This window comes from Monodelphis domestica, chromosome 2 (genome assembly GCF_027887165.1).
Source record: "Monodelphis domestica isolate mMonDom1 chromosome 2, mMonDom1.pri, whole genome shotgun sequence".
NCBI lineage: Eukaryota > Metazoa > Chordata > Mammalia > Didelphimorphia > Didelphidae > Monodelphis > Monodelphis domestica.
In genome coordinates this window covers 259,996,318-260,016,059 of record NC_077228.1, presented here as the reverse complement: position 1 = coordinate 260,016,059, position 19,742 = coordinate 259,996,318, and the positions used below count along the sequence as shown (strand labels likewise).

The 19,742-nt window shown below is 43.9% G+C and overlaps 3 protein-coding genes across 9 annotated transcripts; 1 reads left to right on the top strand and 2 right to left on the bottom strand.

The window, feature by feature from the left end:
• Positions 1-49: 49 nt before the first annotated feature.
• On the bottom strand, positions 50-5,152 carry RNF167 (ring finger protein 167). 7 transcript variants are annotated; one of them, XM_007483249.2, is made up of 10 exons: positions 5,063-5,152; positions 4,105-4,232; positions 3,680-3,760; positions 2,563-2,688; positions 2,400-2,487; positions 2,204-2,294; positions 1,631-1,736; positions 1,343-1,436; positions 515-595; positions 50-432 (listed from the first exon to the last, which is right to left on the bottom strand). In XM_007483249.2, the coding sequence occupies exons 2-10, from the start codon at positions 4,186-4,188 to the stop codon at positions 170-172; spliced, it is 1,014 nt and encodes a 337-aa protein (XP_007483311.1). In that variant the 5' UTR covers positions 4,189-4,232; positions 5,063-5,152; the 3' UTR covers positions 50-169. The 7 variants fall into 7 exon arrangements, with proteins under 7 accessions (XP_007483311.1, XP_056673695.1, XP_007483313.1 ...); XM_056817717.1 differs by having other exon boundaries at positions 3,680-3,726; positions 5,063-5,145; XM_007483251.2 differs by lacking the exon at positions 5,063-5,152 and adding an exon at positions 4,753-4,890 and having other exon boundaries at positions 3,680-3,726.
• A 110-nt stretch (positions 5,153-5,262) lies between these two features.
• SLC25A11 (solute carrier family 25 member 11) lies at positions 5,263-8,879 on the top strand. The gene is made up of 8 exons (XM_001370966.4): positions 5,263-5,395; positions 5,869-6,021; positions 6,251-6,457; positions 6,773-6,863; positions 6,961-7,051; positions 7,165-7,264; positions 7,533-7,584; positions 7,791-8,879. Exons 1-8 carry the CDS (start codon positions 5,298-5,300, stop codon positions 7,944-7,946), a joined length of 948 nt encoding a protein of 315 aa, XP_001371003.1. The 5' UTR covers positions 5,263-5,297; the 3' UTR covers positions 7,947-8,879.
• A 1,453-nt stretch (positions 8,880-10,332) lies between these two features.
• On the bottom strand, positions 10,333-19,437 carry GP1BA (glycoprotein Ib platelet subunit alpha). Its single transcript, XM_056817713.1, has 2 exons — positions 14,145-19,437; positions 10,333-13,730 (listed from the first exon to the last, which is right to left on the bottom strand). Exons 1-2 carry the CDS (start codon positions 14,169-14,171, stop codon positions 11,784-11,786), a joined length of 1,974 nt encoding a protein of 657 aa, XP_056673691.1. The 5' UTR covers positions 14,172-19,437; the 3' UTR covers positions 10,333-11,783.
• Between the last annotated feature and the right edge of the window lie 305 nt (positions 19,438-19,742).

The window sequence follows — 19,742 nt, the reverse complement described above, 5'->3', positions numbered from 1 at the left end:
ACATAGCTACCAGCCCCCCACTACCCAAGAAAAACAACCAGCCTATAGGTATTTGTGGAGGAAGGGGTCCTGAGGAAGACCCCTCCCCTGGTCCAAATACAAGGCAACTTTATTAACAGTGAAAATCTAGCCTAGGAAATACTTGAGGGGGGAAAAGTGCAAGCTCAAATCAGACCAGGAGAGCTGAGGGAGACACAGAAGTAGAAGGTTCTTCAGGAAGGGTAGGAGACAGGGCACCAAAGGAGGGTGGGGATGTGGTAGATGGACCTAGAAGGGGAGTCCGTTCTGAGACTGGGTTTCCACTATCCCCACCCTCCTCTGCTTCTTGCTCTTCCTCCTCTTCCCCTGGTTCTTGATGAACTGGCTGCTTGCAGATTGGGCAAGTCTTCCGGGTTTGAGTAAGCCAGGGATCCACACAGTGGCTGTGATAGGCTAAGATAAAAATGGGTCATATAAAAAGTATCAAAAGGAGATAGGGCAACAATGACACCTGTGGGGGCAAAGTATTCCTCACCATGGGCACAGGGTAATACCCTCAGCTTGTCCCCATCTTCATATTCTTCCAGGCAGATGGCACAGACATCATATTCATCTCCTAGTTGGGTAAAGAAAGACAAAGCCTCCTTACTAAGCCTATCACAGATAAGAAACTGATGATGGTGAAACATCAAAACATATTTTTAATTCACACACGGGGATAGGGAGGTGGCTCAGTGAAAAAAAAAAAGGTAGGCCTAGAGATGGGAGGTCCTATCAAATCTGGCCTTGGACATTTCCCAGCTGTGTGACCCTGGGCAAATCACTTGACTCCCACTGTATAACCCTTACTCCCCTCTTCTGCCTTGGAACCAATGTACAGTATTGATTCTAAGATGGAAGGTAAGGGCCTGAAATTAAATTCTTATTCCAACTTAATCCAGCTCAAACCACCTCCCTGTTCTCCAATGCATATCACTTTTTTTTTTTAACAAAGAAGGAAACTTAGAGGCCAGGAAGGAGAAAAAGACTTGACCAAGGTCAATGGTACAGCTCAATTCAGAAAATGGGGAGTGATAAGAGCAGAGAGATCAAGCCAGCAATGGGTAGAGGTGAAGGGAAGTGGTTTGGAGGAGGGAAGATGAGCAGAAATGGGGAAGGAAGGGCCAAGCCTCAGCTCTGGCCTTATATGGATAATTTTGGTTCTTGCCTTTACCCCCTTTTTCTATTTTACCTCCTATTTCTATTTCTACTGCTCCTGGTACCTCTGGGGCTATTCCTTCCATCTCTTATTTACAGATTCTTGGTAGTGTTTGGGGTCCTGCCTTTTGCCTTTATGGATGGTCATCCCACAACCCTGTCTCACCCTTTTGATAGTCATGTGTGGGAATCTGTTTCAGTTGTTCTTTGCTCAGTCGGTTTCTTTGGAGCCTCTTCCGGTGCTGTATACATCGAACTACCTGGCAGGGGGAGAGAAAAGAAACACTACCTGGCAGAAGATAGGAGAGGAACCCACCCTGGGAGCAACAAAAAGGCCTGGCCAGTTAAATCCAATATCCCTACTTGGTCTGACTTCCCCAGATGTCTTTTGCAAAACCCTGGCCTTTTTCCCCAAACCCCATGAAAAGGAAACCTTACCCAAAAGTTAACTCACCAGCACAGCCCCCATGGCCAAAACCAGCAGCCCCACAATCCCAGTGAAAGGGATGAGGTAATAGCCTAAGGGGAAGGTGTTATCTGGGACCAGCAAGACCCGAGCCCTAGGAATGGATAATGGGAGGGAGGGGTCAGAGGGCATAGCAATGGGAGGCATTCTAGGACTGAAGACATGGGATAAGGAAGGGAAGTAGAAACTCAAAACAAAAGGTCAAGTTTCTCTAACACTATGGTTTACAAAATTTCCTCACAACAAACCTGTGGCATAGGCAATACAAGTTGCTTATTCATATTTTTCAAATGAGGAAACAGGCTCAGAGAGTCCTGCTAAAGTCATAAAACTTAGGAAATGGAAGAGCCAAAACACTAACATGAGTCCTCCCGACAGAGCTTCAAGACTCTGGGATATGTTATGTCAGACTGAGATAAAAGAATAATGATGTGGGAGTGGGATAAGGGGGAAGACAAGGTAGAGAGGAAAATAGTGAATGAAAAGATTCAGGGTGGGAAAGGGGGAGGAGGAACACATCAGATATAAATTGAGGGTGAGGACAGGGAAGACACATCATACCCCTTGTCGTAGACAAAGAGGGAGCGCAGGTACTCTGAACTTGTCTCTCCCACAAACACTGATGGGATCCAGATCTGCTGCTGAATTTCCTCTGCAGGAATGGGACTGTCATACCAGGGACCCAAGCATTCCCACCTCCTCTCACCTCCCCCACATTCCTTAAAGATTCAGGTTTTCCAGTTCCCCCAACTCTTACCACTATTCCACACCATGTTCAAAAGTTCATTGGAATTCACATTGTAGACCACAGCTGCCCTGTACCCAGCCCTCTGAGCATTTAGAACCTGAAAGGATGAAGCAAGAGTTAGAGGAACCTCTCTCCTTAGGTCTTTTCCACCATCCCCAATCCTATTACCCACCTTGAGATCAAAATTGCAGTCAAATCTCCGAAGCAGGGCAATAAAGACAGACCCATTGGCAGGAGCAAGAGGTGGAGGGTTGATAGGACTACAGGCATTGGCAGGATGAGCTTCCACTAGGAACCCCTGGGGAAGGGAGTACAATTAGGTATTCTCCCTGACCACACAGATTCAAATATCCCTACCCTCCCTCTATTTCCTCCAAGCAATCAGAGACCCAACTTAAGTAGAAACATCCAGTTCCAATCAAAAGTTCCTTAGGAATAACTTTGGTAAGATTCCCCACACTCAAGTACCCTCCCCCCTAGTAAGTACTCTCAGCTCCCACTTCTGTCTAGTCAAATTGTTGGGGCAGCTAAGTAGTTCAGTGAATAGAGTGAAAGGGCTGGAAGTCTTGGGTTCAAATGTGGCCTCAGCTACTTCCTAGGTGTGTGACCTTGAACAAGTCAATTAACCCCAATTGTCTAGCTCTTACTTCTGCCTTGGAACAGATACTTTATTGATTCTAAGAGAAGGTTAAGTATTTTTTAAAAAATTCTGGTAAAATTGCATTCACAATCATCTGACTCCAAGCTTTCTGCAGGATAAACTTTTGCTTAGAAACACTTTCCTCTATCCATTTATTTAAAGCTCTCCCCAATCCCAACCCTACTTTACTATTCAACCTCCTAGGAAATAATAATTTGATTATAAATTTTCTTCCCCTTTCCAAATACCATCAATCTCCAATGTATATAGTAATATGTCATGGACCTCTTTGAAAATCTGGTGAAGTCTCTTCAGAATTATGTTTTTAAATGCATAAAATTAAATGCATAGAAATACAAAAGAATTCAGTTGTATTTAAAACCATCAAATGTTAAAAAGAAACAAGTTCATGAACCCCAGGTTAAGAACTCCTGACCTAGTCTATCCCTTTTGCTTTTCAGATGTGGCTATTGAGACAGAGAAGGAAAGTGATTTGCCCAAGGTCACAAAGATAGAAAGTAACAGATTCAGGTTTCTTAACATTGTATTCTAACTACAATTGCAGTCCTTTCCATTATATCACTAAACTTACTGTTTACCTAGCCCTTCTTGCCTCTTGATTCCAACTTCTAGAGAATAAGTAACTTACCTGGAGCCCTTCTTGGCTCAGAGAAGCCCCAAAAAGGGCAGGAAGATCTGCAAAGTCCATGCTGGCGTTGTGGTCAGAGGTCTGGGAACAGAAGACTCACTGCTCCCCTTCATCCCGGATGAAAACCTGCTCCCTCCCTTCCTGTCCCTGTCCCAATTCTAATAGGGGATTCATAAATTTAGAACTGGAAAGTATATTAGTCCAAACCCCTTATTTAACAAATGAAGAAACTGAGGTACAAAAAAAGGGAAGTAATTAACTCAAGGTCACAAGAATAGTAATTGCTGGAGAACTCCATGTCCTTTGGCTCCAAATCTAGTATTTTTCTAACGCTAATGGAGTTAAGAAAATGTTGGGGATCCACTTCGTATAGGGAGCCTTGTCCTAAGCTCAGCTCACCCTGGGCCCCAAGTCCCCAGACTCACGGCTCGGATAAGCCCCCAAGTTGGGGTGATCCCCCATAGTAAGGTGGCCATTAGCACAGGAAACGGGAAGGCCTCAGGACGCATGGTAGCAGCAGCAGCCGCAGCCGCAGGTTGGGGAGGACGGAGTCCTGTAGCCAAAAAGAGAACGGAGTTCTGTTCCAGTGGTTGCGGCCCACTCCCCACAACCCAAGCACATCCCTCCCCAGCCTGGTAGTCTCGTCCACCTCCCAGCCAGAACTATCCGTGGTGCTGGTGGGAGGGGGGGGGGAGCGCTAGGTGGGAGGAGAGTTCTGAACTAAGTGGGACAATAAGGGCCTCTAAATCCACTGATATTTTGTGGTTTTAGGATTATAGGAGGAAAACCCAGATGATAAATTGAACTTCCGGTAAAGGAAAGAAGCGATAAGGAGCACTTCCGGACCTGCGGGACCCCCACTCATCCCTTAAAAGGGACTTCCGGCCCCCGACACCTGGGCCCAAGGGACATCAAAAGAGGGCCAGCCGGTAAAGACAGGGAATGAGGGCGACAGAGATAATTACAGATGTGTAGTTAGCCTAAGTGCCCAAAGAATCCTCCTGCAAAGTCCCTCCATTCTGCTAGGAGGTTCCCGCTCCCGCTCCCCCATTGGGGATTCCCAGTTTACAAACCTCTCCTCCCTCCCAGGGCTGCTGGCACCGCCGCCGCTACCTCAGGTTCATTCAAGTCTCGCGAGAGCTTCCTCACTTTCCCTGTCCTCCAAACTCTAAAACCAATTGTCGCGAGAATCTTTCCCGTCACTCCCTGGCTTCCTCGATCTCACGAGATTTGTCCGCGTTCCCTGATTCCCAGGGGCCTCTTTGCTAATACCCATGCGTTATTGGTCCTGTCTTTTTTCTCTCATTTACGCTCTTCTCCACGCATCTCCGTCTCCCCTCCCTCCATCTTCCTAACAGCGTTCTCCAAGCCCCGCCTCCGCACCTATGCCTCACTCCTTAGGCTCCGTCTGCTTCCTGGCCGCCTCTGTGCGCCTGCGTGCTGGCTTCCAGCTGAAGTGGTGGGGGGGTTGGGGGTGGGGGTAGCGTGTGCTGTCTGAGCTTGAGAAGAGAGCGAGCGAGGAGTGTGTGAGCAAGGGTGCGCGCGCGCGCGCGGTGTCACCTTGAGCGAGTGGGGACGCGCGCGCACCAGTCCCGGGTGCAGCCGGGCATTAGTGGAGATGGCGGCGGCGGCGGCGAGTCCTGGGGGCGGTGGGGTAGCTTTAAAGCCCCGCACGTCCCCCAAGTCGGTCAAATTCTTGTTCGGGGGCCTGGCTGGGTAAGCGTTCTTCTCTCCACACTTCCCCTGCCGCGGGCTGGAAGCCGAGTGCTTTTCCGGGAACTGACGGGGAAAAGGCTTCAGTTCGGCCCCGGGGTCAACGCGTACGTGGCATGTGTCCCATTGACCCCTAGCTGCACAGCTAGCTCCCTTTGCACAGTCTCCCCGACTGCAAAATCTATGGCCCTCCTTCACGGAGCATTCACTGTACCTCCAACCCCTGTCTGGCCCTCGGGCCTGCCGATCCCCGGGTCATTGTAACCCGAGAAACCGGCCCCGTGCGCAGCATGGACCCTCATCCTTGCACAGCTAGTTGATGGAAAGTTGCACATATCTTTGGCCCAAATTCAAATCCCAGTGGGCTTTCCTAGCCCACCCACTTTTACAGGGACTCATCTGTCTCAGTACTTGTGTTTTGAGCAACTGGTGATCCTGAAGGCCTGTTTCTGAGTCCCCTTCTTCCCCCAACCTAGGATGGGGGCCACTGTTTTTGTGCAGCCTCTAGACTTGGTGAAGAACCGAATGCAGCTGAGTGGGGAAGGGGCCAAGACCCGGGAATACAAGACTAGCTTCCATGCCCTCACCAGTATCCTGAGGACTGAAGGGCTTCGAGGCATCTACACAGGGTAATTCTAGGACTGGGGACCTGTTTGCCATAGGCCTGGGTCTTTGGGGAAATGAAGGGGACAAGAGCTCTAGGTATGGAATGGGAACTGGGAATCACCCCAGCAGCTGTGTGGCACCTTGCCCAGCTCTTCTTGTTGGAGCATTAGAACGAAGGGTTGAGGAAGAGTGCTTCCCTCTCCCATTGGGCCTTGATGCCCAGGTCCCTGACCTGCTTTCTCCTTCTATTAGGCTCTCTGCTGGGCTCTTACGCCAGGCAACATATACAACCACTCGCCTTGGCATTTACACTGTTCTTTTTGAGCGCCTGACTGGGGCAGATGGGACACCCCCTAGCTTCTTGCTGAAAGCCCTGATTGGCATGACAGCAGGTGCCACAGGAGCCTTCGTGGGAACACCTGCTGAGGTTGCCCTGATTCGTATGACAGCTGATGGTCGGTGAGTCATGCCTAAATCCTATCTAAGGACCCAAGACCCTCGTTTCTCTAGAGACTAGTGGCTTAGGAACTGGCAGGCAGGAAACTACTTCCACTCTAATTTGTTTTAGGCAAGTCAGTATTTCTCTGGACCCAGTGTCCTCCACTATAAAAATAAGGAGATTGATCATCTGATTCAGAAATCATGGTTCTTTGAAATGCAAAGGAGGTAGAATTACCATGCTACTATTTGTTCTTTTCCTTCATGACCTGGATTCTTTTCAGATCCTTTCTCTTTTCCTCCTTTCCCATTCTCAATCTCATTCACTCAATGCAGGATGCCACCAGATCAGCGTAGAGGCTACAAAAATGTTTTTGATGCACTCTTGAGGATTGCCCGGGAAGAAGGCATCCCCACCCTTTGGAGGGTAAGTGGTGGAGGTTTGATGACCAAGGGAGAGAATAAGGGGAAGAGATAACCAAAAGGAGGTGGGGGCTAACACTTGTTTTTTCTCTCAATGCCAGGGCTGTATCCCCACAATGGCTAGGGCAGTTGTTGTCAATGCTGCCCAGCTTGCTTCCTATTCACAGTCTAAACAGTTTCTCTTGGACTCAGGTAAGCCTCAGGTTTGTATATCTGCCTCCATCACTAACCCAAGCAACCAGTCCTTCCTATTCCAGTCTTTTCAAGGACTTAGACTGACACGTCTTTTTCTTCTGCCACTATAGGTCACTTTTCTGACAACATCTTTTGTCATTTCTGTGCCAGCATGATTAGTGGACTGGTCACCACAGCAGCTTCTATGCCTGTGGACATTGTTAAAACCAGGTGGGTCCAGAGTTCCTAATGAGAAGTGGGAGGATTGTCTTAAGTTTTTACATATGCGCTTATCATTGTTCGGATAGAGATTAATCAGCAAACTAGATGGAGAATTTTTTGAGTTCTGGACTTGGAGTCAGCAAGACTTGGTCTCTGTTCTTTATTTTTCCTCACCTGTAAAGTAATTAAATCTCTTTGTAAACCTTGGTCCCAGTCCAGCTCACCCAGACTCCAGTTCTCCTTACAGTTCTAACCTCTCTTCTTCCTCCTATCCCAGGATCCAGAATATGCGGATGATTGATGGAAAGCCAGAGTATAAGAATGGACTGGTGAGAATTTGGAGGATTGAGGGAAGTTCTCTTCATTCAACATATATTAAGAAAATATTATGCAAAACATTTGGCTTTGTTCATTCATGAACCAAAGCATAGGATTCTGGGAACTTGGGTTCCTTGGTTGATGGGAACAATGTGGGGAGGAGAGGGGGAGTTGATATTCCTCTCATCCCCTAAGTCCACCCTCTGTTGTTTGACAGGATGTGCTGGTGAAGGTTGTTCGATATGAAGGATTCTTCAGCCTTTGGAAAGGATTCACCCCTTACTATGCCCGGCTTGGCCCCCACACTGTCCTCACCTTTATTTTCCTGGAGCAAATGAACAAGGCCTACAAGAAGCTCTTTCTCAGTGGTTGAGAAACCCCAAAGGTGTCTGAGGACCAGGAGGATAGGGCTTCCAGGAATGGAGATATGTTGGGCCTACCACCCCACATCCCCCATGAGCTATGTCTCTATCCTCCCAGCCCTTACCATATGCTCATCTTCAAAAGGGGGTACCTGGATTCTGCCCCCCTGGCCCCCCTTTTATTTATTTCCCCAATTTCTTCACTCGTTCCTTCTACCCCCACTATGTGGTCTCTCCTTATATAAAAGACTTTGGTCTATCCCCTGCTCAGACTTGGACTCTACTTCCCCTTCCCTCAAAGACCCTGGGAATTGTCTCCATAACTCCTGGTACCTCCAGTCATCCCAGAAACATCCTGTAGAGGAGAAGAGAGGGATAGGAGGATCTGTCAGAATGGCTTGGATAGTTTTAAGTTCCCCAGTCTATGCTGAGGGATGATGTGCCCTGACTCATAGAATATTTCTGCTTCCTTCCCAAGTAAGGAAACTAAGTAAGAGGGAGAAAAGGAGGAAGCAGAGGAGCTAGAATGGGGAAGAGTGCCTATATAGTAGACAAGGAGGCCTCATGGGAAAGTTGATTACTTCTTTCATTTCCAAACCCCAACAGAGAGCCTCAGAAATGCCTAGTTAGAGGCAGGGTTGGAATTTGGACTCTGTTCTACTTCTTTCCCAGCCTCTAGCTTCCACATTTGATAAGACTGGGGTCTTTTCACACTCCAAATGCCCCCGTACTCATTTCTGACATTAGAAATTATAGTCATAAGGAGACAAGAGAAAGGAAAAAAGAGGTATTTATCCCTACTGTGTGAGCTTGGGCACTCTCCTTTTTCATCCTGAGAGATGGGTTGCTTTGTGTATTGGGGAACAGGTTGTCTTTGTCTTTCTTTTTATCCTAAAAAATATAGGATGATGTTATGCAAATAATATATATAATTATGGTAAGTATATTATTATTTCAGCTGTGTTTCTGGAATTATGGAAACATTCTGCAGTTTCTACCCATATTGAGGGTCTAGAGCCCAAATGCTCTCAGGTAGAATGTGGGAGACAAACTGACCTTTCCAGGCTGAAGGGAGTGTGAATGGGTCAAGTAAGCAGTATTAGTGGGGTCAGTGAATAGAGACAAGTCTCTTCTAGTGAGAATTGGGTGAATCCCTATGTCTTCGGAGACTGAGACAAACTGCTGCCTTGGGGGATAGGCCTTGATAGTAGATAATACACAGTATGGGGGAGGGAGCAAGGACTTAAATTCAGCTCTGTAAATTGATTAAGATTTAGAAAGATGGAAGAAATGAGAGATGGGCTGTGTCTTGGAAACACAAGCAGCTAACTTGTTGAGGGGAAGGTAAGAGTGAAGTACAACAGAAAGATCTCTGGCTTTAGGGTATTAGGAACAGGTAGCTGCTTACTATGTATAATGACCCTGGGGCCTTCAGTGTTTCTTCAGTGGTGGCAAGTCTTTTTCAGACATGTCCAACTCTTTATGGTCATGTTTGGAGTTTTTCTTGGCAAAGATACTGGAGTGGTTTGCCATTTCCTTCTCCAGCTCATTTTATAGATGAAAACAGGATTATGTGACTTGCCCAGGGTCATACAGTGTCTGAGATGACATTTGAACTCCAGCCTTCCTAACTTCTAAGCCCAGCATTTTATCCACTGGACCACCTAGCATCCCATAAATGGTGGTACTAGACAGCATATGTTGGAAAGTTTGAAGTGAAGTCAAGTTGCCCACGTTTACATCTAGACTCCCTCTCTTTTCTCCTAGCTGATGATTATCACTGTTTTAATGGACATCTGTACTAGAAAGTACCTTGGAGTTTAAAACATTTTTAAGTGGAAGGGAAAGCAATTTACAGTCACAGTCAGTGGCAAAGCAGAAACTAGAACCCAATTCTCTTGATTCTAGGCCAGGGCTTTTGATACCTTTGCACTATTTGTAGTCATTCAGGCACTTTCATGTAACCTGAACCACTCCAAGGTGGTGATATGGAGCATTAGGCTCCCCATAGACCAGGAAGGCATAGAAGCTTAGGGGGCAGTAAGTGGACAATTTCAACATAAGCCAGGGTGACTGTTTAACAAGTTTCACTGGCATTGGAGAAGAGTCAATATTCCACCTGCCTGTTTTCTGAGTTTTAAAAAGAAAGCATGAGATTAAAACTAGTTGTGTGATTTAAGCACATTACTTAATCTTAGGGTGTCAATTTTCACATCTGTGAAATAAGGAGATTTGTGGTCACATACACAGGCCCTTGTTAGTTCTGATGTTTGGTGATTGTTAATAACAATAACAAAGAAGGCATTCTATGCTATATATAACCAGTTGGGGAAAAAATAAGCCTCTAAGATAAACTGGGGGCTAACATCTTTGGGACTTTTAAATTATATCTGTAAAAGGTAAACAGTTGTCCTGTTTTTGTGACCAGAGGCACAAATGTGAATATGATTGTTCGATTCTTAACCCATATGCAAACTAAAGTTAAGGAAGGTGATCATTGAAGGATGTTGAGAATGAACTGGGAGATGCCTGATTTTTTCTTTTTTACATGGATCTCCTTAAAATCTCCACCATCACTGGGTAAAAGAAGTCAAGACCAGAGCCTGGTACAAAATTCCATGGCAAAAGGAATTAGATATTTTGAACTTGGTTAACAATGGATTTTTATTGCTTTTGGTATTAAATAGTAAGAAAAAAGTTTAGGGAGGTTATGATTTGCCTGGATTTTGAAATTTTGTGTGACATCCAAGAAGAGGTACCCTGAAGGTAGTTGGAGAGATGGGGCTGGATTTCAGGAGACAGTTTTGGGCTGTGCTGGGTGTTGGGAGGAAAAGTTAAGTGGCTGAGGATGTCTTATTAAAGAAGGGAGAATGGTCTCTGTTGGGGCTTGTTTAGGAAGATAATTGGAGGAGAAAGTCTTCCCAGGACATAAAATGTTTAAGATTTTAAGGGAATAGAATGTTAGCATGGTGATAATCTTAATTATCTCTCCCCTATAAAATTCTGCTGTAGAGGAAAGAGCATCAAGAGGGTGCTATGGGATGTAGCTAGGTAGCTCAGTGTTTAGAAAGCTAGGCATGGAGTTGGGAGAGACTGGGTTCAAATTTGCCTCAGACACTTTCTAGCTGTGTGACCCTGGGCAAGTCACTTAATCCCAATTGTGTAACCCTCAACATTCTGCCCTGGAACTGATATTTGTATTGGTTCTAAGACAAAAGATAAGGTTTTAAAAAACAAGAAGTACTAATACATATGGCTTTGAAGTTCAATCTTTTCCCTCCTAATTCTAGAATGATCTGTTCCCCTTGGATCCATCCCCATCTCCAATTACTTTCAGGCATATCTTTTTTTAAAAAAACACCTTTTGTCTTAGAATCTTAGCAGATTCTAAGACAGAATCCAAGAATTCCAAGGCAGAAGAGCTGTAAGGGCTAAGCAACTGAGGTTAAGTGACTTGCCCAGAGTCACATAGCTAGGAAGTAGTTTCAATCAGATTTTAACTTGGGCCCTCCCATCTCTAGGCCTGGCTCTCTATCTACTGAGCCACCTAGCTTCCCCAAGGAAAATCTTTCTTGAAAGTCTCACCACCACTGTGATAATGGGGAGAAGGAAAGGGTCAAAGATCCTTCTACCCCACCAGTATATCTCCCATCATTCCAAAGACCCAACATCTTCACACCCTGCCCCTTGCCCAACACACACAATAAGAACTGATTATTTGGAGAAATTTTTATTATGGGTTCAGATCTTGCCCCTGGATTTCAGAAGAACATGTCACATCCCAAGTCACTTAGGGTACTAGATTAATTTACCTGGAGCATGACTTGGTTTATTTGAGGTTGGTCCTTTCAGAGGCTGTGGCCTGAATACCTAATGCTGACTTTCCCTAGCAGATCCTCCCCTCGCCCCAGGCTCAAGGCAGATGGTTTCCTCTTTAGAGTCAGAGGTCTCACTCGGCCATCAGAACGCACCCACAGAAAGAGTCTAGTGCGGAAGGAAGGTACTAATCCCTCAAGAAAAAGGAGCCAACTTCTATGAACTATCACCTCCTTCCCCTTAAGGAGTTCAAGGTGAACAGTGGTCTGTGGGTTGGGGTTGTCTTCTATAAAAGGATAGTTTCTTAGCAGATGAGGTGGGGGCTGGGCTAGAGCTAAAAAGAGAATGAGAACAATGGAAGAGACCAGAACCCAAGCTATTCCAAAGATGTAGAACACCAGAGAGAGAAGGCAGCAGGAGATGGAAGTGGGAGGAGAAGAGTCTCTGGGATAACCTAAGCTTCCTAGGGCCACGAATTCATTCGGTGGGAGAATATTGGACTTCATGAGAGTTAAAGTTGAAGAGAGGCTGGTAGAAGTAACAGGTATAGAAGAAGTATGTAGAGTTGAATGTGTGCTTGGAAATGTAACAAGTTTTGGAGTGGTTTCTGAGGGTGTTGGGAATATGGTAGGTTCTGGAGAAGTTGAAAATCTAGTTGTTTTCAGATTTTCTGAGAATTGGGAGGCCTCTGCGGTGATCTGAAATATGTTAGCTTCTGAAGAAATTGGGAACCTAGTGAGTTCTGGCATAGTTGAGAACATAGTTGTTTCTGGGTTGTTAAGGAATGTGGTAGACCCTTGGGTAGTTGGGGATGTGGTAGTTTCTGGGGCGATTTGAAATGTGGTCTCTGAGATTAGGAACCTAGTGAACTTTGGCTTAGATGGGAAGACAGTTATTTGGGAGCTTTTAAGGAATGTAGTAGACCCTTGGGTAGTTGGGGTAGTTTCTGGGGTGATTGAGAATGTGGTAGGTTCCATTGTGGTAATTTTTGAGCTACTAAGGAATATGGAATGCTCCTGGTTAGTGGTGATTGGAATAGTGGTAGTTTTAGATTCTGGGACTTCTGTCACAGTTAGCTCATCATACCCATCATAGCTGTCATAGCTGTCATAGTCGTTATCCCCAGTGATGGGACAGTTCATAGAGAAATAGTAGACAGCTGTCTTGGAGGGAACCTTACACTCTACAGTGTTCACATTTGGAGTCATGGCCTTGACATCCACACCTTCCTTCCAGAGGTAGACACTACCTGGATTTTCCCGTAGCCAGCGATGTAGGTATCGGAGATCACAGTTGCAGTTCCATGGATTGGAATGGAGAAAGACGTAAGCCAGCCTAGGGCTATGGAAGAAGAAGCCAACTGGAAGGACAGAGAGCAGGTTATTCTGTAGGAAGAGGGTGTTTAGATTACTGAGATTTGCCAAGAGGTCTGCTGACAGATGTTCCAGGTAATTGTTTGCCAGATCCAGCTTCTCAAGTTTGCGTGTTGCTTGTAGAAAGTTTTGGGGCAGGCTTCTCAGCTTGTTGTCTCTAAGATAGAGGTTCTCCAGAGAACTCAGACCATCCAGGGCTCCTGGAGACAAGGATTCTAGGGCATTTCTGGACAGGTCAAGGAAGGTGAGAGAGGGAAGGGAGTGCCCTAGTTGGGGCAGTACCTTTAGGGCATTGTCAGAGAGGTCCAGGACAGAGAGGAGTGGCAGCTTCCCATCTGCCACCAAAACACTTATATTGTTTCTAGCTAAGTAGAGCTCAGTGAGTTGGGTGAGAAGACTGAAGGAAGAAGTGGAGAAGGATTTCAAGCCATTATTCTGAAGGTGGAGTATGGCAGTGTCTGGGGACAGCTTTGATGGCACAGCCTTCAACCCAAGGGATTCACAGTTGGTTTCCAGCTTGCTAGCCACTTTATGGATCTCACAGGGAGGTTGGGAATGGGAGATGCCCAAGAGGAGTGGAAAGAGGACTAAGAATAGCCTGGGGTCCTGTGGAAGGGGAAAAGAGTATGTGGTCATTCCTATCCTTCCACATTCCAGATTCCTGAAGAACCCATGACAAAACCCACCCAGTCTCTCCAGACTTCACCCATCCCTACCCCCTGGTCTTCCACTTCTCATCCCCCTGGTTTCAATCCTCCCTCAACTCAACTGTCCAGCCCCTCTCCAAGACCCAAGTATCTGTTCCTAAGTCTATTATCTCCTCAGACCCCCTTTTCTCACCTCCCTACCCAACCCCACCAGCCATCTTGATTCCCCCCAGATCTCAAATATCCATCTATTTAATTAACTGGCACTTTGCTATCACATAACCCTCAATCTACTGGACTGACAAACTCATCCCTCCTCACCCCCAGCTCCTTTCCCATCCTCAGGTTTTACCTTTCTCTCCCCTCTACTCACCATTTCCCATGAGCTCCTCAAAATCATAGTTTCTGCCTCTATATATGCAATATGCTTATATGCCTCTATTGGTTCACCCTACAAGGAGGCAAGATGCTGGGTTTGGGGCAAGAGCAGGAAGGGGGTGGGGGAAAGAAATGCTGGCCTGATAGGAGCCCATGGTTTTCCAAAGGAGGGGGGAACCGTACAGAACCCCTTATCATCTACTCTCACAGCTTCCCTCCCCATATCCTCTATCCTCCAACCCTTTCCTGAGTTCTCAAGCCATGAGACCAATGTCTGGGGAGTGAAGAGTAGGAGGTGGAGACAGTGAACACATTATTGCAAGGGTAGCAAGGTAGCCCGTTTTCTTATGCACATTTGCACAAGACTTTTCTTCTCCCATTTTTTAATGGTAGGGGATACTTCATTTACCACTTATGGTTTGGAACCTCAATATTCTTCTACAGGGGGTTATTTTTAAAAGATACACACAAACATTCACATGGTGTTGGTAATAGATAAGGGAAGATACTGAGGTAGAGTTCTCATACTCCCTCTATAAAGTTGAAAGATCATCCTATGGAACTCAGAAGAGCTGGAGACACCTAAAGTCCAGGCAAGTGGTATAGGTACCCTTTTGGGTAAATCCTTTCCCATAGGTAAATTAGAATGTAATGGGAGTTATCCTCTCATGTCTTGCTGCCTGCCTTAGAAACAGGGAAATATGAGTTAGCTACATTTGAAAACAGAATTCTCATGTAAGTACCAATAGAGAATTTTAAAAAGAGGTCCACATAGTATACTCATTGATGCACCCTGTCCTTCCATTCCCAGATTGGAGATTACAAAACTTAATTCTAATACATCTACTGACTCTCAAATCTAGTGACTGATCTCTCTGGTTATCAGCTCCCCTAGGAATTTGCTTGAGCTGACTAAGGAATAATACCATTCTAATCTTTGCTTTCAAAGAGGAAACCAGGGGGTGTTGGCTTGACTGGAACATGAGTTGGGTTTAAGTGAGGCCCAGTTGCACAAAGTCATAAGCCTCACTCTCTTCCAGAGTTATTAAAGCCCAGTGGCAGGACAAAAGTCAGAAGGACTGGAGATGGCTCCAGATACAGTGGATGACCTTGGCATCTTCAATGTTTGACCAAGCTCTAGGAGCTAATAATCTGTTTTAGAATCAATACTGTGTTCTAAGGCAGAAGAGAGGTAAGGGCTAAGCAATGGGAGTTAAGTGACTTGCCCAGGGTCACATAGCTAGGAAGTGTCTGAGGTCATATTTGAACCCAGGACCTCCTGTTTTCAGGCCTGGTTCTCTTTGTTAAGACACTTATACTGAATTATCTGTTACTGACAAAATGGAATGAAGACCAGTGGAATTGATTGGGGAAGGAATTGAGAGAACCAATTAAGTTCTATCTCATGATAGTAACTCCATCTTGTGCTGACACATGTATTATTCTCCATCTCTCTACTTTGCTGAAAATAATCCATGCAAAACTAGATGGTACAAGTCATCTATTGTATCATAAATGTAGATAGTTGAAATTAATCAGCATCTCAATTCGGGGGAAAGAAAGGCTGAAACCTACTCTATTCCTAACTTAGAAAGCCCCTAATCTTTCCTCCAATTAGACATCAAATAACCTAATTTTGTATCCTGGCTTGTATTCTGTTTTCAATACATAAAAATCTGTCTCATTCTGCATTCAGGGTCTTATGATTGGCTACCCTTTATATCTTGTAATTTCTTCTTCATGGGAGTTAGAAGAACTCAGCTGATCAAGGATCCCCTGAGGAACTGCCAACTATATATGAAAATATATTCTTTATTCAGCATCTCATCCATCTTTTTTTTTTCCCCAGGAAAAAGGAAGTATGCTATATCTTTAGCTTTTTGAAGTCATTATTGTTCATTGCATTGTCCCCTGAAGTCTACATTGCTATTACCCTTATGTAAACTATTCTGCTAATACTCACTTTATTCTTCCTCCCAGATCTTTGGTGGCCCCAAAATTTAGATGATAGATAGATAGACAGACAGACAGACAGACTGGTTTTGGTGGGCGTGTTTAATTCCTTACCTTCTGTCTTAGAATGGACTCTAAGGCAGAAGATAAGGGGTAGGCCACTGGGATTAAATGACTTGTCCAGGGTCACACAGTTAAGTCTATATTGACTTTTGATTCCCTTTAGGTTATTCCTCTTTCTCTGATTGCCACCTGTCCTATGAATCTGCTTAAGCTTTGCTAAATTCATCATATAAATCTTAGATTTGCACTTCTGTCCAAGATAGCTGCCTGAATCAGTTAGTCTCTCAATTTTCATAGACCTACCCCCGCAAAACCACGAAGTTCATACCAAACCAAGTAAGGATCAGAAAGTACAATGAGAAACTACAGTAAATAACTTCTTCCATAAGATCAACCAGAAACCCAAGAAACTTGAATTCATCCCAATGTTGACAAGAGATAGAACAGATTATGTGTGTAGCATGCAAGGCTCTATATCCTGATATTGGATTATGTCTGACCAAGCTCTAGGCGTTCCACAGTGGCTGCTTCACCTGCTTTCATGGTGGTTAGAACAAATTGCTCTCATCTGCCCATTCAGATCTAGGAAGACTTCACACGCTTGGGGTAGACATCCCCCTAACTCGGTAAAGGTTTGTTGAATTGGATTATTTGCTCCAGGAAGGGTTTGAGATAACAACAGAACATTACTTTACACTAGACCTCTGGTCCTTTCTTCTCTGGCCCTCATCTGAAAAACCTTCAGACTAGTTCTACCAGGAACAAGTCATGTGACCTTGATCACGTCATTTCCCTTTCTAGGGCTCTGTTTCCTCATTTGAAGAATAGAGGTTGGATGTGATTAGCAGTTTTCAAAATGTGGTCTGATTTCAGAGGTGTGCCCAAGATCCTCTACCCTCACAGTCAAACTGATTAACATAAAGATCTGCCTATTAAAATACTTCTCCCCTAGCAAACTACATTACATGAAGCCAGCTTTTCTTCAGATACTTCAAATAAAATATATTCAACATACAGAATTCAAAAGCAGATATGAAAATCTAGCTATCTTCTATGTAGTAAGACACTAAAAGGATTTTAATGCTTCTCTTCTCACTACATTTTTTTTTTGTTTTGGAAACTATAGTTATCTTCATTAAAAAGTATATATTTGTATTAAAATGTAACATGTCCATTATTTTAAGTAAATTAATACACTTTAAAAATTTGTTTTAATTTTAATATGGTAAATATTTATAGCTATAACTCACATAAATGAAAGCTCTTTGGAGGAGTCCTCAATAGTTTTTAAGAGTATAAAGTGGTCCTGAAATCAAAGAGTTTGGAAACCTCTGGACTAAATGCTCCCAGAGGTCCCTTCCCTGCTTTGTTAATTCTTTTAATACTCTCTCTGGCCACATGGGGGCAATAGGGAGAAGCATATCCTCATTTTTTTCAATTTGCCTTTGCTTTAGTAGGTTGTATTTGGACGAGTGGGTCATAGCATCATAGGATTTAAGAATCAAAGGATTTAGGGACCAAAGGGACCTTAGAGCTCACCAATTAACTGTTTCCTTTCACTCTTGAGGAAACAGATCCAGAGAAGGACTTGCAGAAGATGGGGTGCTCTGTATTGTGGTAGGATACACTTTGTTGTGATGCACTTTTTAGTGTAGCAATGACTCTTCTTTACCTCTAACCTCAGTTTCCTTATCTGGAAAACTGAAATAGTAATACTTGAGTCTCACTTCACAAATATTTTATTCAACTCAATACATTTTTTTTTAATTGGAAGGAGGCTTGTCTAACATCCCTTGACTGCCTAAAATGGAGGCACTCTGCCTACATATGTGTGGGGATAGCCTCCTTTGATTGGTGGTGTAGACAGAAAGGCTGTATCTTTCTAAACTATCAGACTGATAGTCAATCTGTTTCTTGTGCTCTTTTTCTTGCAGACTCTTCTTTCCTGTGAGTATTTGTTTTTCATATACTATATTAATTTCTATAGAAGGGTTGTGGATTAGAGAGAATTACAGTGTATTTCTATGGGTTCTGAGTCAGAGACTGCTTTTTACATTTTCTTTGTCATTAGGAATCCTGAGGAATATCTTCCTTTTAAAGAAACTTGGTTAAGAGATAATAATGAAAAATGTTTGTACAAGAATATTCATAGCTGGACTCTGTGGTGCCAACAAAATTGGAAACTGAGGGGATGCCCTTCAATTGGAGAATGGCTGAACAAATTGTGGTATCTGTTGGTGATGGAATACTATTGTGCTCAAAGGAATAATAAACTGGAGGAATTCCAAGTGAACTGGAAGGACCTCCAAGAATTGATGCAGAGTGAAAGGAGCAGAAACAAGAGAACATTGTACACAGAGACTGTTAAGCTGGAACTATCCAATGTAATGGACTGTACTAGTAGTAGCAATGCAATAATCTAGGACATATCTGAGGGATTTATGAGAAAGAATACTATCAACATTGAGAGAAAGAACTGTGGGAGCAGAAATGCAGAAGAAAAACTTATGACTTATCACTTGTTTATATGGGTATATGATTTGGGGTTTCAGCTTTAAAAGATTGCTCTCTGGTAAAAAATGAATAATGTGAAAATGGGTATCAAATGATAACATTTGTACAACCCAGTAAAATTGCCTGTCAGCTCTGGGAGGAGGGAGAGAAGAGGGGAGGGGAAGAAAATTAATCATATAAACATGGAAAAATATTTTTAAAAATAAAATGAAAAGTTTAAATTAAAAAAAAAAAAAGATAATACCAGAGGTGGGGTGGGGGTGGGGGGATAAAGGAGCTTGGTTAATAGAAAAGTGAGACAAGGATTCTCTTCCTGTCTAGAAGACCTTCATCACCTATGGTTTGGAGTGGGGTTGGGACTTTGATGGACTAGCTCCTAATTAACTATTTGCCAATTAGTCATATCTTGGGATGTTTAAGGGAGGAGCTGAATGAGCTTCCAAGAAGTGAATGTAGGTACCTGGGTCAGGAGAGTGGGAGTCTGATTTTCTTTTTTCTTTTTTGGTTCATTTATTTAATTAATTTAGAATATTTTTCAATGGTTACATGATTCATGTCCTTTCCCTCCCCCACTCCCAAACCCCTCCTGTAGCCAATGAGCAATTCCACTGGGTTTTACATGTGTCATTGATCAAGACCTATTTCCATATTATTGATATTTGCATTAGGGTGATCATTTAGAGTCTAGATCCCCAATCATATCCCCATTGACCCATGTGATCAAGCAGTTGTTTTTCTTCTGTATTTCTACTCCCACAGTTGGGAGTCTGATTTTCAATAGAATTAATTGATAAGATTAAGATGTCTTGACCAGTTAATTAATAAAATATTTTAAAATTAGGAAATACCAAATGGGAAAGGACCAATATTTATAGCTGTTCTTTTTGTGGTGGCAAAGAATTGGAAACTAAAAGAATGTCCATCAATCAAGGAATGGCTGAACAAATTGTGGTATAGGATGGTGATGGAATACTATTGTGATATAAGGAATGAACAGAAGGATTTCAGAAAGAGCTAGAAAACTATGTGAACTAATGCAGAGTGAAATAAGCAGAACCAGGAA

What these genes read in the sequence shown, in the direction of transcription:
- RNF167 (XM_007483249.2), bottom strand. Translation starts at nt 4,188, where the DNA reads ATGCGTCCTGAGGCCTTCCCGTTTCCTGTGCTAATGGCCACCTTACTA. An exon ending in CTTGGGGGCTTATCCGAGCC is followed by an intron (nt 3,761 to 4,104) that starts GTGAGTCTGGGG and finishes TTCTGTTCCCAG; the next exon opens with ACCTCTGACCACAACGCCAG. An exon ending in GGTATTACCCTGTGCCCATG is followed by an intron (nt 433 to 514) that starts GTGAGGAATACT and finishes TTTTTATCTTAG; the next exon opens with CCTATCACAGCCACTGTGTG.
- SLC25A11 (XM_001370966.4), top strand. Translation starts at nt 5,298, where the DNA reads ATGGCGGCGGCGGCGGCGAGTCCTGGGGGCGGTGGGGTAGCTTTAAAG. An exon ending in CGTATGACAGCTGATGGTCG is followed by an intron (nt 6,458 to 6,772) that starts GTGAGTCATGCC and finishes CACTCAATGCAG; the next exon opens with GATGCCACCAGATCAGCGTA. An exon ending in GTGGACATTGTTAAAACCAG is followed by an intron (nt 7,265 to 7,532) that starts GTGGGTCCAGAG and finishes CTCCTATCCCAG; the next exon opens with GATCCAGAATATGCGGATGA.
- GP1BA (XM_056817713.1), bottom strand. Translation starts at nt 14,171, where the DNA reads ATGATTTTGAGGAGCTCATGGGAAATG. An exon ending in TGAGGAGCTCATGGGAAATG is followed by an intron (nt 13,731 to 14,144) that starts GTGAGTAGAGGG and finishes CCCCTTCCACAG; the next exon opens with GACCCCAGGCTATTCTTAGT.